Genomic DNA, 13607 nt, shown 5'->3' with positions numbered 1-13607 from the left:
AAACCACTGAACTGAGAATAGGTCCCCCGTTGAAGGAATCAGAGAAAGAACTGGAAGAGCTTGAAGGGGCTCGAGACCCCAAAAGTACAACAATGCCAAGCAACCAGAGCTTCCAGGGACTAAGCCACTACCTAAAGACTATACATGGACTGACCCTGGACTCTGACCCCATAGGTAGCAATGAATATCCTAGTAAGAGCACCAGTGGAAGGGGAAGCCCTGGGTCCTGCTAAGACTGAACCCCCAGTGAACTAGACTGGTGGGGGGAGGGCGTCAATGGGGGGACGGTTGGGAGGGGAACACCCATAAGGAAGGGGAGGGGGGAGGGGGATGTTTGCCCGGATACCGGGAAAGGGAATAACACTTGAAATGTATATAAGAAATACTCAAGTTAATAAAAAAAAAAAAGAGTGACCTTGGTCATGGTGTCTGTACACAGCAATGGAAACCCTAAGACACCATCATATACATAAAACAAAATACATTTTTTGAGGTTTTATAAAACCTGAAGGAAATTTTATTTCTCTTACTCACGGGAATCTGACACATCCTTCTTAGGGAGGCTGGAGAACTTCAAGACAGTCCACATTTAAAAGCAACCCAAGCTACGAATAAATGGTGATATTCCGAGGGTTGGGCTGTGGCTGCTGGCTGAATTGGGGATGAGAGATTAGGATTTCTCCCTGGAACCTTTTTCTCAAGACAGCATGTAAACCTGATCTCCAGCCAGACCCAAACGCCCTGATTCCCACTAAATCTCAGGCCCGTTGGGAAGAGCACACTGGTCCTCCACCTGCCCTCCAGTTCTGTGTTCTGCCTGCTGATCTGGAGCCAATGGGACAGGAAAGGGAGGAGTCACTTTCTTCGTGCTGGTCCTGGTTGCTCTGTCCCTTCTGGTGCTGTTGCTTAACTTTAGTCAGGATGTCTTGGATCTTCTGATGAGCCATCTGGCTGTCATAGAAATGTCCAATGATCTTAATAATGACTTGGCCGTTCTCATCCGGGGTCTGGTCTCTTGGCCCTACCGCCTTAGTTGCAGTCAAGCTCTGCAGCTCATTCACCCTTTTCCGCCTTTGCCAATGACCCAGTCAGCTGCTGAAGCTGGAACCCGGATGTGGGTCTCCAGCTTCACTTCCTCCTTGGGACCAAAAAAAATTCTCTTCTTTTAGTTTGCCATAGATTCTTCCCTGAGTCTCAAACTGAGCCTCTGGAGGTCCAATGATGACAACCATTTGAACTTTGAAGTCAGGTGTTTCTGGTGGCACTATCTTTCCTTGATGGAGGCGCTGATGAACCCAGAGAGCTGTTTGATTAGCTGGCCCTTCTTGCAGATGATGGTACCCACAGCGGGGATGAACACCATCTCGGCCTTAGGGCTAAGATCACGTGTAATATCTGTTCTTATCAGTTTAATAATACATTTTTTAAAAAAACTATGAAGTGTGTATTCGGTACTCTATCTTCTTTTCAGTGTCACTCTTCCTTCAGTGTCCTCATTTCCTGTCCCAGATGTCCTGATAACTCAGGCATTATTTTGATGCTAGCCTTCCCAGTTAATAGTACACACAGAGAGCCTTGCCTGTTTTTCTTCCAAATTGTTCCAGTCCACAAACAAATAAGTTTGACGACAACAAATCCAAATGGCAAGTAACTAAATGGAGGAATGTCAACATTATTAATAAGTAAAGAACACAAAGAAAAATACAATACAGTAACCATTAATTTTATATTAGTACTGTCAATATAGAGTGAGAATCAGGAACATATTTATGCTATGTATTGTGATTTTGATATAAGTATTCTACTCTTGGAACTTTAATCGGAAACATTCACAAGACAGTGTTGATGGCATATTAAAAATACAAATGAAATGTGCAATATTCATGCTCTCTTTCAACTGGTTCTTGCTGAGAAGCTAGTACATACCAAGTATATGCTAGAATAGAGTTATATGTAAGTCTTACGATAAATTGACACCAGGAAATGTTACACAACCATGGAAACTAAGTAGAAGCACTTTTATATGAAACTGTTTACAAAATGGTGTCAAGTCAAAAGTGAACCACCATAGGCACAATATAAGGCTATGTACAGGCTATAAATTATAGCAATAATACAATAAATAAATAAATCCATATATGGACCATAAAATACAATAAAATTAAAATTTTATAGGCACTATGTGAGAGTAATGTACAAGCTATAAATCAAATCATAATAAACTCTGCATGGTGCTTAAGTATCCAATTTAAATGCTCACAGAAATTCTAGTGCTATTGTTCACATGATACAAATAGGAAACTGAGGCTCGAGGGGATTATAAACCAACATCCGAGCATTAGTTCTATAGGGAAATGTTTTCATGCCTTGTTTACTGCAGGATCTCCAGTGTCTAGAATAGTGTTTCACATAGAGCAGACACTAAAGTAGTTCTTGAACTAGAAATGGCTGGGACATGAGTTAAATTCAGTGTCCCTCTAGAAGTGTACATAGAAGCTAGATATACTAGGGCTTCTGGGGACAAATGTAAGAAATGGACCTTAGAACCTCCACATTCCTTGATGGGTTGACAGTATCACTTCCTTTCTTATTGTTTCATTTCTTTCTGATTGCCTGCCCTCTGGTGGAGCAGTGAAGAGTGGGTTAGGGTCATCATGAGCTGCACAGATCACCTACGTTTTAGTTATGTATATGAAATTAACATTCAATTTTGTCTATTTTCGATGCCGTAGAATTGACTAAATGGATTTCTGTCAAATTGGGAACTTATATTCAAGATGATGATCGGACTTAAAACAGATTAGCAGGTGTCTTTGGCAGCACTTCAACTCACCTTTTCATTCTCAGTCTGGGGTCCTAATTTCATTATAGATCTTCGTGAGTTAAGACATTTATTCCTGCTTCCATCATCGGGCACCCCTGACACTAGGGCATCATAGTGGGCATGGGCCAGAAAGACTCCTATGTGGGCGACGAGGCCCAGAGCAAGAGGGGTATCCTGACCCTGAAGTATCCTATAGAGCACTGCATTGTAACTAACTGGGATGATATGGAGAAAAGCTGTCACCACACCTTCTACAACGAGCTGCGTGTGGCCCTCCAGGAGCACCTGGTGCTTCTGACCGAGGCCCCTCTGAACCCCAAAACTAACAGAGAGATGTCACAGATAATGTTTGAAACCTCCAATACCCCAGCCATGTACGTGACTATTCAGGCAGTGTTCTCCTTTTATGCATCTGGGAGAACCACTAACATTGTCAAAGACTCTGGTGAGGTGGTCACACACACAGTGCCCATCTATGAGGGCTGCGCCTTTCCCCACGCCATCTTGCACCTGGACCTGGCTGGCTGGGACCTGACAGACTACCTCATGAAGATCCTGACTGGACGGGGCTACAGCTTTACCACCACTGCTGAGAGGGAAATTGTCCATGACATAAAGAAGCTGTGTTATGTTGCCCTAGATTTTGAGCAAGAAATGGCTACTGCATCATCTTCCTCCTTGGAGAAGAGTTATCAGCTGACTGATGGGCGGGTGATCACCATCGACAATGAGCAGTCCAGGTGTCTGGAGACTTCTTCCTGGGCATGGAATCCTGTGGCATCCATGAAACCACTTTCAACTCCATCATGAAGTGTGATGTGGAAATCCGCAAAGACCTGTACGCCAATACAGTACTGTCTGGTGATACCATCATGTATCTAGGCATTGCTGACAGGATGCAGAAGGAGATCACAGCCCTTGCACCCAGCACAATGAAGATTAAGATCATTGCTCCCTCTGACTGCAAGTACTTAGTCTGGATTGGCGGCTCCATCCTGGCCTCACTGTCCACCTTCCAGCAGATGTGGATCAGCGAACAAGAGTATGACGAGTCGGGCCCCTCCATCGTCCACCGCAAATGCTTCTAGATGGACTGAGCATGTGCCAGGCATCCGCTGCATGAGCTGATTCTGAAGTATCGATTTGCCCTGGCAAATGTACACACCCCGTGCTAGCCTCGTGAAACTGGAATAAGCCTTTGAAAAGAAATTTGTCCTTGAAACTTGTATCTGATATCAGCACTGGATGGTAGAACTTGTTGCTGATTTTGACCTTGTATTCAAGTTAAATGTTTCCTTGGTATATATTAATACCCTGTGCATATCTTGATTTAGTCCTTAGTTCATGTGGCTCGGTCACTTGGTGACTGGGGTGAGCATGCTGTGGAAGAGAAGTCCCCAGCCCAGTGGATCTCTGTGAGCTCCACGTAGCGATCTGTGCTGGTTATTAATGAACAGCAGACTTTCAGGATTTACCGAGGCTGGCAAGGGTTCCTGAACCAATTACCACTTCTTACTTGCCAATCTAACAGGGTGGGAAAGTTCGAGCCGTAGGACCCAGTTTCTGTTCTGTTTTTTTTTTTTTTTCCCCTCCTGACGGCCATGGGTTGTTACTTGCCTTGAGTTGGGAACGTTTGCATCGACACCTGTAAATGTACTATTATTCATCATTTTAATTTATGTAAGTTTTTTTTTTACTCAGTTCTTTAAGAAATGACAAATTTTGGTTTTCTACTATTCAGTGAGAACACTAGGCCCCAGCAACATGTCATTGTGTAAAGAAAAATAAAAGTGCTGCAGAAACTGAAAAAAAGAGAGAGAGTTATGTCCCTTTTCAGTGTGGCGATCTCACTCAGGGTTTTGTGTGTGCTAGATTAGCATACTACCACTCGACTACAGCCTAAGCCCCACCCCAAATTGTCGGTGTGGGCATCCTGAATTTTTCTAAAATGTCACAGGCTGAAGAGGACATACAAACATTTTTAAGTTATGTGTATGTATTTTTTAAAAATATATGTATTCACGTATGTGCAAGTGTAGGTGCAGGTGCCTACAGAGTCCTGAAGAGGGCACAAGATCCCCTAAAGTTAGTTATAGGTACCCAGTCTGAGCCACCCACTGAGTCTCTACAAGAGACAGAGAAGCTCTTTACTGTTGAACCATGTCTCCAGCTCAACACTCAAAAAAGGTCTCAAAAATTATTCATTTTCTTTTTTTCCCAAATAATGAACTTACTAAATATCACAAAATTCACACCAAGGATGAATAAATCTTAGGGTTTTAAATCATCAACACCCCTTTTTTTTTCAATGAGAATTTTTAGAGGAAAAAACAAAACACTCAGTTTAAAAAAAGAACGGCCACAAAAGGGGTAGTGGGAAAATCAGTCTCTTTCAAGGGTGAATGACCAAGCTATGGAAGAATGCCTGGGGAAAGACCAGGAGAATCAAGTTCTTTCATAGTCAGTAAAAACCAAAGCCCAGTTCGAAGAGACGTTTGGCCACTAATCAGGAGATAGGTCGAGTATAGATCTAGATGCTTGTGTTAGAGAAAGCTGTGTCTTCAAATGTGAGCTCAAAATCAACCACACCGCAGAATTTCCAGCACTTCTATGTGTGGAATCTTCAGAGGGTGCATTGAGTGTTCCAGTGGAAAGGTCTAAGCTGCCAAAAATGCTCAGCTCCCTCTTTCTGGCTCAGTACCCACAGTCTGGACGTGTCTGAGCTTCAACTGCAGATTGCAGTGGAGTAATGTAAAGGGAACCCAATGGCTCAGGCTACCCCTTTATCTTTTACATGCCACAAATACCAAGAGAGCAGCTTTCTGACCCCACCGCAGCTATTAATAAATCTCAAGTGCAGGTTCCTCAAATAATTGGCACTGGTTTGAGAAAGAGCAAGTTCTCCCATAAGCAAAACTATGTAATGTATTCCTGAGAGAACACTACAGGGCTTTACACAAATGTGTTCCAAAGCATAGCCATGAATACAGCCTCTGAAGACATGTGTAGCAAAGTAAGAAATCTCACAGTTGAGAAGTAGTATTTCAACTACAGAGGGTTACCACAACAGCATCGGTAGTGTCTTTATTGTCTCTGGAGGCTTCATCTAGCAGTAGATACATATTCTGTGAAGCACAGAGTTTCCTTGAGTCTCATTCCTTCCTGCACTTACAATGAAGGTGTACAGAGTTGTTAATTCCCATTTTCTCTTATTAACAAGAGAGAACAGTCAACTAGCCACTTAGGAAGAAATCCCAAGTGGCTGGAATACTCCTAGAAAAATTACAAAGGACATTGATACATATTTTCCAAGTGATTTAATGATAACTTCATATGACTGAGTTTTTGGTTTGGTTTTTATGTTTTGTTTTGTTTGGACTGTGGCAAACAAAGTCCAGCCGCAGCTCACTAGTGAAAGAAGGGCTACTTTAGTTGAAGGATTTTAAACATGAGCAAGCCCAGCAAGTTCCAGTTAAGGAACCAGAGCAAACACCAGAGAGCTCCAGGTCTTGAGCAAGAGCCGCTTCATGCTTCAACCGTATCTACTTTCGTGAGTCAAATTTTCTAGAAAGTTCTGAACTGACTCCACTCCTAAAAAGTGAGAGAACATAGGGTGACTTGGTGGTTGTTGCTGCTGGGACAGAGACGGGAGTTTCTAAAATAAGGCTAAGGTGCTAGTGCCAAAAAAAGAAGTTGGAATAAATGCAGATGAGGGAAGGAACAAAAGAAGAGGAAAGCGAACAATTTTTCTAAGGCCTCCACAGCAAAGTACCTAAACGGGCTGCAAATGGAGTTTGCTGGAATCATGTGAGGTTCTGTGCCAGTCACAGCACCAAGAAAGGAGACGTGGGACAAAGGGCTGATTAAGATTAAAATAGATCATAAGAGCATGCATTGAGCTGGAGTGGGGTGGAGGTAGGGCTGGATTAAATGAGAGCTTAAGTGTGTGGGGGTGGTGTCCTTGACCCAGCGGATTAGTACCTTATAAGACATCAGTACATATCAATAAGTCTCAATCATGATAGCTCCCTTCCTCTCATTCTCCCTTTTCCTTTACACACACACACACACACACACACACACACACACACACACACACACACACACACACACACACCAGAATCAGGCACTTTATTCTCAGATTTCGAGTCTCCTTACTGTGGGAAAGTATAATTCTATACTTTAAAGCACGTAGTTTACATAACTTTGTAAGAAATGACACAAGAAGATGAATATAAGCCAACACACAAAACCATTGATACAAATAGTTTAGGAAGCACAACAATATCTCATATGGCATAGTAACTTTTAGGTATAAGTATCCTTATTTGGTCTGGGTCCTACTTTACTTTCTATTTCCACGATGAAACCCCGGACCTAAAGCAACTCTGGGAGTAAAACATTTGTCTTGCTTACACTTGCACGCCTAAGTCCATTATTGAGAGAAGTCAGAGCAGAAACTCATACAGGAATCCGGAAGCAGGAACTGAGGCAAAGAGTATGGAGGGACACTATGATTTGCTCCTCCCGCTTTTTAATACAACCCGCTACTCAGAGTAGAGCCACCTACAGTGGGCTGGATCCTCCCACATCAGTCATTTCTTTTAAAGATGCCCTGCACATGTGCCCACAAGTCAATCTGCTGGGAGCAATTCCTCACATGAAGCTCCCTCCACCCTGGGTGACTGTAGTTTGTGACAAGCTGACCAAAACTAGAGAGGACATTTTTGCTAAGGCTAGAACTGATTCTGCAGATCATTTTCACTAGTAACTGCTTCCTCACCAAACTAGGTCTCGTAATCATAAATACAGAATCTTTTCATATGGCCTTTTATATAAGCAGCATCTTTAGTCTTCACTATAATTTATTATTTTGTAATTAAATTTATGCCTAAATATTTTACCCTTCTGCTATATAATTAATTTCATTTTCAGAGGGTCCTTTGCTGCAGTGGAAAATTACAACTGGATTTTTTACCTTAACATTGTACCTCGTAATTTTTCTGAAACGTTGTACTTCCGTCTACTGTCTATGTGATCATGTGCTTGTGTATGGTCATTCCCTAGAGTTACCACATGTAAGATCATGTGATCTATGTCTAGAGATAGCTTTATTCTTTTTTCTTTCTGATATGATTTTGTTTCTTGCCTACTCATCGTGGAGTATTGTATAAAATGTTAAATATTATTGATAATTCAGGCATCATGTTTTTCTAAATGTTCGACCATGTGCTTTCAGCCTTTCATCATTAAATAAAATATGTTAGCTATGGGCTTTTCATTTATACTTTTTGTCACATTAAGAAATTCTCTTTCATTCAATGCAATCCCCATCAAAATACCAATCCAATTCTTCAGAGAGTTAGACAGAACAATTTGCAAATTCATCTGGAATAACAAAAAACCCAGGATAGCTAAAACTATCCTCAACAATAAAAGGACTTCAGGGGGAATCACTATCCCTGAACTCAAGCAGTATTACAGAGCAATAGTGATAAAAACTGCATGGCATTGGTACAGAGACAGACAGATAGACCAGTGGAATAGAATTGAAGACCCAGAAATGAACCACACACCTATGGTCACTTGATTTTTGACAAAGGAGCCAAAACCATCCAATGGAAAAAAAAGATAGCACTTTCAACAAATGGTGCTGGTTCAACTGGAGGTCAGCATGTAGAAGAATGCAGATCGATCCATGCTTATCACCCTGTACAAAGCTTAAGTCCAAGTGGATCAAGGACCTCCACATCAAACCAGATACACTCAAACTAATAGAAGAAAAAGTGGGGAAGCATCTCGAACACATGGGCACTGGAGAAAATTTCCTGAACAAAACACCAATGGCTTACGCTCTAAGATCAAGAATCGACAAATGGGATCTCATAAAACTGCAAAGCTTCTGTAAGGCAAAGGACACTGTGGTTAGGACAAAACGGCAACCAACAGATTGGGAAAAGATCTTTACCAATCCTACAACAGATAGAGGCCTTATATCCAAAATATACAAAGAACTCAAGAAGTTAGACCGCAGGGAGACAAATAACCCTATTAAAAAAAGGGGTTCAGAGCTAAACAAAGAATTCACAGCTGAGGAATGCCGAATGGCTAAGAAACACCTAAAGAAATGTTCAACATCTTTAGTCATAAGGGAAATGCAAATCAAAACAACCCTGAGATTTCACCTCACACCAGTGAGAATGGCTAAGATCAAAAACTCAAGAGACAACAGATGCTGGCGAGGATGTGGAGAAAGTGGAAAACTCCTCCATTTTTGCTGGGATTGTAGACTGGTACAACCATTCTGGAAATCAGTCTAGAGGTTCCTCAGAAAATTGAACTACCTGAAGACCCAGCTATACCTCTCTTGGGCATATACCCAAAAGATGCCCCAACATATAAAAAAGACACGTGCTCCACTATGTTCATAGCAGCCTTATTTATAATAGCCAGAAGCTGGAAAGATCCCAGATGCCCTTCAACAGAGGAATGGATACAGAAAATGTGGTACATCTACACAATGGAATATTACTCAGCTATCAAAAACAATGCCTTTATGAAATTCATAGGCAAATGGATGGAACTGGAAAATATCATTCTGAGTAAGGTAACCCAATCACAGAAAAACACACATGGTATGCACTCATTGATAAGTGGCTATTAGCCCAAAAGCTCGAATTACCCTAGATGCACAGAACACATGAAACTCAAGAAGGATGACCAAAATGTGAAAGCTTCATTCCTTCTTTAAAAGGGGAACAAGAATACCCTTGGCAGGGAATAGGGAGGCAAAGATTAAAACAGAGGCAGAAGGAACACCCATTCAGAACCTGCCCCACATGTGGCACATACATATACAGCCACCCAATTAGACAAGATGGATGAAGCAAAGAAGTGCAGACCGACAGGAGCCAGATATAGATCTCTCCTGAGAGACACAGCCAGAATACAGCAAATACAGAGAGGCGAATGCCAGCAGCAAACCACTGAACTGAGAATAGAACCCCCGTTGAAGGAATCAGAGAAAGAACTGGAAGAGCTTGAAGGGGCTCGAGACCCCATATGTACAACAATGCCAAGCAACCAGAGCTTCCAGGGACTAAGCCACTACCTAAAGACTATACATGGACTGACCCTGGACTTTGACTTCATAGGTAGCAATGAATATTCTAGTAAGAGCACCAGTGGAAGGGGAAGCCCTCGGTCCTGCTAAGACTGAACCCCCAGTGAACTAGTCTATGGGGGGAGGGCGGCAATGGGGGGAGGGTTGGGAGGGGAACACCCATAAGGAAGGGGAGGGGGGAGGGGGATGTTGGCTCGGAAACCGGGAAGCGGAATAACAATCGAAATGTAAGTAAGAAATACCCAATGTACTAAAGATAAAAAAAATTAAAAAAAAAAAAAGAAATTCTCTTTCAATGGGTATAGTAGCTAATGTCTTTAATCCCAGCATTGGGTAGGCAGAGGCAGAAAGATCCCTTTGAATTCAAGAATTCAAGGCCAGCCTTTTCTGCATAGTGAGTTCAAGACAGCCAGAACTACCCAGGGAGATCCTGTCTCAAAGGTAGAAAAAAAAAAGAAAAGAAAAGAAAAGAAAAAAAGAAAATTTCGCATTCATAGGTTTGTTCTTATTAAGTGAGGGAGATTTTGTTAAATGTTTTGTCTGAATTAACTGATGTATTTTTCCTTTTTTGTTTCACATGGTTAAACTTTCATATGTTGTAACTATTCTGGATTCCAGAGTTAAATTTCATGTGATCTCTGTCTGCAGGATGTTTTCTCCCAGCATTTTGTTAGCAACTTCTACAACTATATTAATAAGGAATGTTGATTTGCATTTTTATTTTCTTGTATCTTTTCCTGGATTTGCTATTGAAATGATGGTAGCCTAACTGGAATTAGGATGTTATTTTTAATGATTAGCATACAAAATGACCTCCCATTGCATAGGAAGTATCCTCCCAAAAGGCTCGCATATTAAATGCTTAGAATTCAGTTGATGGGTTCAATTATTAAGAAGGAATCAGATCATGTAGGCCGTGTCTTTATCAAAAGGCTGATGGATACGTGATTTGGTGGCATTATTTGGAGGCTGAATAGAAATTTTCATAGGAGGATTCATTCAAGAGGAAGCGGGTCTCTGGGGGAGTTTCCTTGGGAGCTTTATCTTGTCTCATGATTTTCTGTGTCCTTGTTTTCCTGGTTAGCATGAAGCAAACAGCTCAGCTCTGCCCTGTGTACCCACCCCATCATGATGCTTCTGTCTTCCCATTGGCCCAGAAACTAGAACCACGTGATCATGGACTAAAACCTCTGAAACCAGAGTCCAACATAAATCTTTCTCCCTTATGTTGTTTTACTCAGATATTTTGTCACAGTGGCAGGAATATATTTTTTTTTAAAAAAAGTAAAATGAAACAGAAATGGTCTTTCATGTTGTATATTTTAGAAGTTAAAGAAAATTTAGTTTTATTTTTAATAACTAACGTGGAGTAGCCTGAATATTTGTGACTTCCTTAAACTCACATGCTGACACCTAATCACCATTGGTGATGGCATTATGGGATATTGGAATGTAATAGGAGGTCACAGGAGACTTAGTGGCTTCCAGAATTGGTAAAAATAGATAGCTATTGTCTATAAACTGCCAAACTTACACTAGTTTTTCTTAAGGCTAAAAAAGACTAAAACAGTTTTTAATTCTTTAAACATTTAATGGTACCATGAGCTCCTGGTCTGTATTTTGTTGGGAATGTTTTGAATGTTAGTTTATTTTCTATACCATTATTATTCTATTTATTATTTATTCTATTTATTTATTCTATTTATTTATTTATTTATTTATTTTTTATTTTTTTTATTTTTTCCTAATGAATTAGTTTGGGTAGTTTGTGTGTTTCTAGGATTTTCTTCTCTTCACTCAGGTTATCTACATCTGACAGAACACTAATATCCAGAATATACAATGAACTCAAGAAGTTAGATACAAACAACCCAAGTGATCCAATTAAAAATGGGGTATGGGGAGCTAAGCAGAGAATTCTCAACAGAGGAATCTTGAATGGCTGAGGAACACTGAAAGAAATGTTCGGTGTCCTTAGTCATCAGAGAAATGCAACTGAAAATGACTCTGAGATTCTACCTTACACCCATCGGAATGCTAAGATTAAAAACTCGAAGGACAAAAAAAAAAAAAAAAACTCGAAGGACAGCCAATGCTGGTGAAGCTGTGGAGGAATGGGACCATCCCTCCACTGCTGCTGGGAATGCAAACTTGTACAATAACTTTGGAAATCAATTCGGCAGTTCTCAGAAGTTTGTAAATAGTTCTTCCTTAAGATCTAGCTCTACCACTCATGGGCATACACCAAAAGATGCTTCAGCATCCCACAGGAAGACCCACTGAGCTATACTCATAGCAGCTTTACTGGAAACTCGAAACAGTCTAGATGTCTACACAATGGACTACTACTCAGCCATTAAAAACAAGGACATCATAAATTTTCCAGGCAAATAGATGGAAATAGAAAATATCATCCTGAGTGAGGTAACCCAGACCCAAAAGTACATCATGTACTCACTTTTTTTTTACATTTTTTTCATTTCATCTATTTCTGTATAATAATAATTTTAAAATATGGAATGTATATTTGTGCTAGTGACTTTTTCTTCTTTTTCTTATTTTTATTGCATATTTTATGTACTTACATTTCAAATGTTATCCTCTTTCCCCCCTCGCGAATCCCCCTCCCCCCTGCTTCTATGAAGATATTCCCACTCCCACCCACCCACTCCTACCTCAATACCCTGGCATTCCCCTACACTGGGAAAATGAGTATTCACAGGACCAAGTGCTTCTCCTTCTACTGATACCAGACAATTCCATCCTCTGATACATATGCAGCAGAAACCATGGGTCTCCCCATGTGTACTCTTTGGTTGGTGGTTTAGTCCCTGGGAGCTCTGGGGGTGGGGTCTGGTTGGTTAATATTGTTCTTTCTATGGGGTTGCAAGCCCCTTCAGCTCCTTCAGTCCTTTCTCTAACACCTCCACTGGGGTCCCTGTGCTCAGTCCGATGGTTAGCTGCAAGCATCCTCATCTGTATCATAAGGCTCTGGCAGAGCCTCTCAGAAGACAGCTATATCAGGCTCCTGTCAGCATGCACTTCTTGGCATAAGCAATGTTGTCTGGGTTTGGTGGCTGTATGTATATGGGCTGGATCCCCAGGTGGGGCAGGCTCTGAGTAACCATTCCTTCAGTCTCTGCTCCAAACTTTGTCTCCATATCCCCTCCTATGAATATTCTTGTTCCCCCTTTTAAGAAGGACTGAAGCATCCATACTTTGGCCATCCTACTTCTTGGTCTTCCATGTGGTCTGTAAATTGTACCTTGGGTATTATGAGCTTTTGGGCTAATATCCACTTATCAGTGAGTATATACCATGTGTGTTTTTCTGTGATTGGGTTACCTCAGTCAGGATGATATTTTCTAGTTCATTCCATTTGCCTATGAATTTCATGAAGTCATTATTTTTCATAGCTGAGTAGTACTCCATTGTGTAGATGTACCACATTTCTGTATCCATTCCTCTGTTGAAGGGCATCTGGGTTCTTTCCAGCTTCTGGCTATTATAAATAAGGCTGCTATGAACATAGTGGAGCATGTGTCTTTGTTATATGTTGGAGCATCTTTTGGGTATATGCCCAGGAGTGGTATAGCTTGGTCCTCAGGTAGTACTACATACTCACTTGTAAGTGGATATTAGCCATCAAGTACAAGATAA

General features: G+C 41.1%; 1 protein-coding gene and 1 pseudogene across 1 annotated transcript; both read left to right on the top strand.

Annotated features, from left to right (window-relative positions):
• The first annotated feature begins 1356 nt into the window (after nucleotides 1-1356).
• On the top strand, nucleotides 1357-1460 carry LOC120099528 (U2 spliceosomal RNA; annotated as a pseudogene).
• Nucleotides 1461-3350: 1890 nt separating this feature from the next.
• LOC147998361 (actin, cytoplasmic 1-like) lies at nucleotides 3351-3915 on the top strand. The gene is made up of 2 exons (XM_087601184.1): nucleotides 3351-3411; nucleotides 3585-3915. Exons 1-2 carry the CDS (start codon nucleotides 3371-3373, stop codon nucleotides 3910-3912), a joined length of 369 nt encoding a protein of 122 aa, XP_087457310.1. The 5' UTR covers nucleotides 3351-3370; the 3' UTR covers nucleotides 3913-3915.
• Nucleotides 3916-13607: the final 9692 nt, after the last annotated feature.

The sequence above is a fragment of the Rattus norvegicus genome, chromosome X (assembly GCF_021556685.1).
Source record: "Rattus norvegicus strain SHRSP/BbbUtx chromosome X, alternate assembly SHRSP_T2T, whole genome shotgun sequence".
NCBI classification, from domain to species: Eukaryota; Metazoa; Chordata; class Mammalia; order Rodentia; family Muridae; genus Rattus; species Rattus norvegicus.
This window is presented reverse-complemented; position numbering and strand designations above follow the sequence as displayed.

Excerpts from the sequence above, each read along its gene's own strand:
- LOC147998361 (XM_087601184.1), top strand. The coding sequence starts at position 3,371 with ATGAAGATCCTGACTGGACGGGGCTACAGCTTTACCACCAC. Across the intron at positions 3,412-3,584 it reads GGCTACAGCTTTACCACCAC|GGGCATGGAATCCTGTGGCA; the intron begins TGCTGAGAGGGA and ends AGACTTCTTCCT.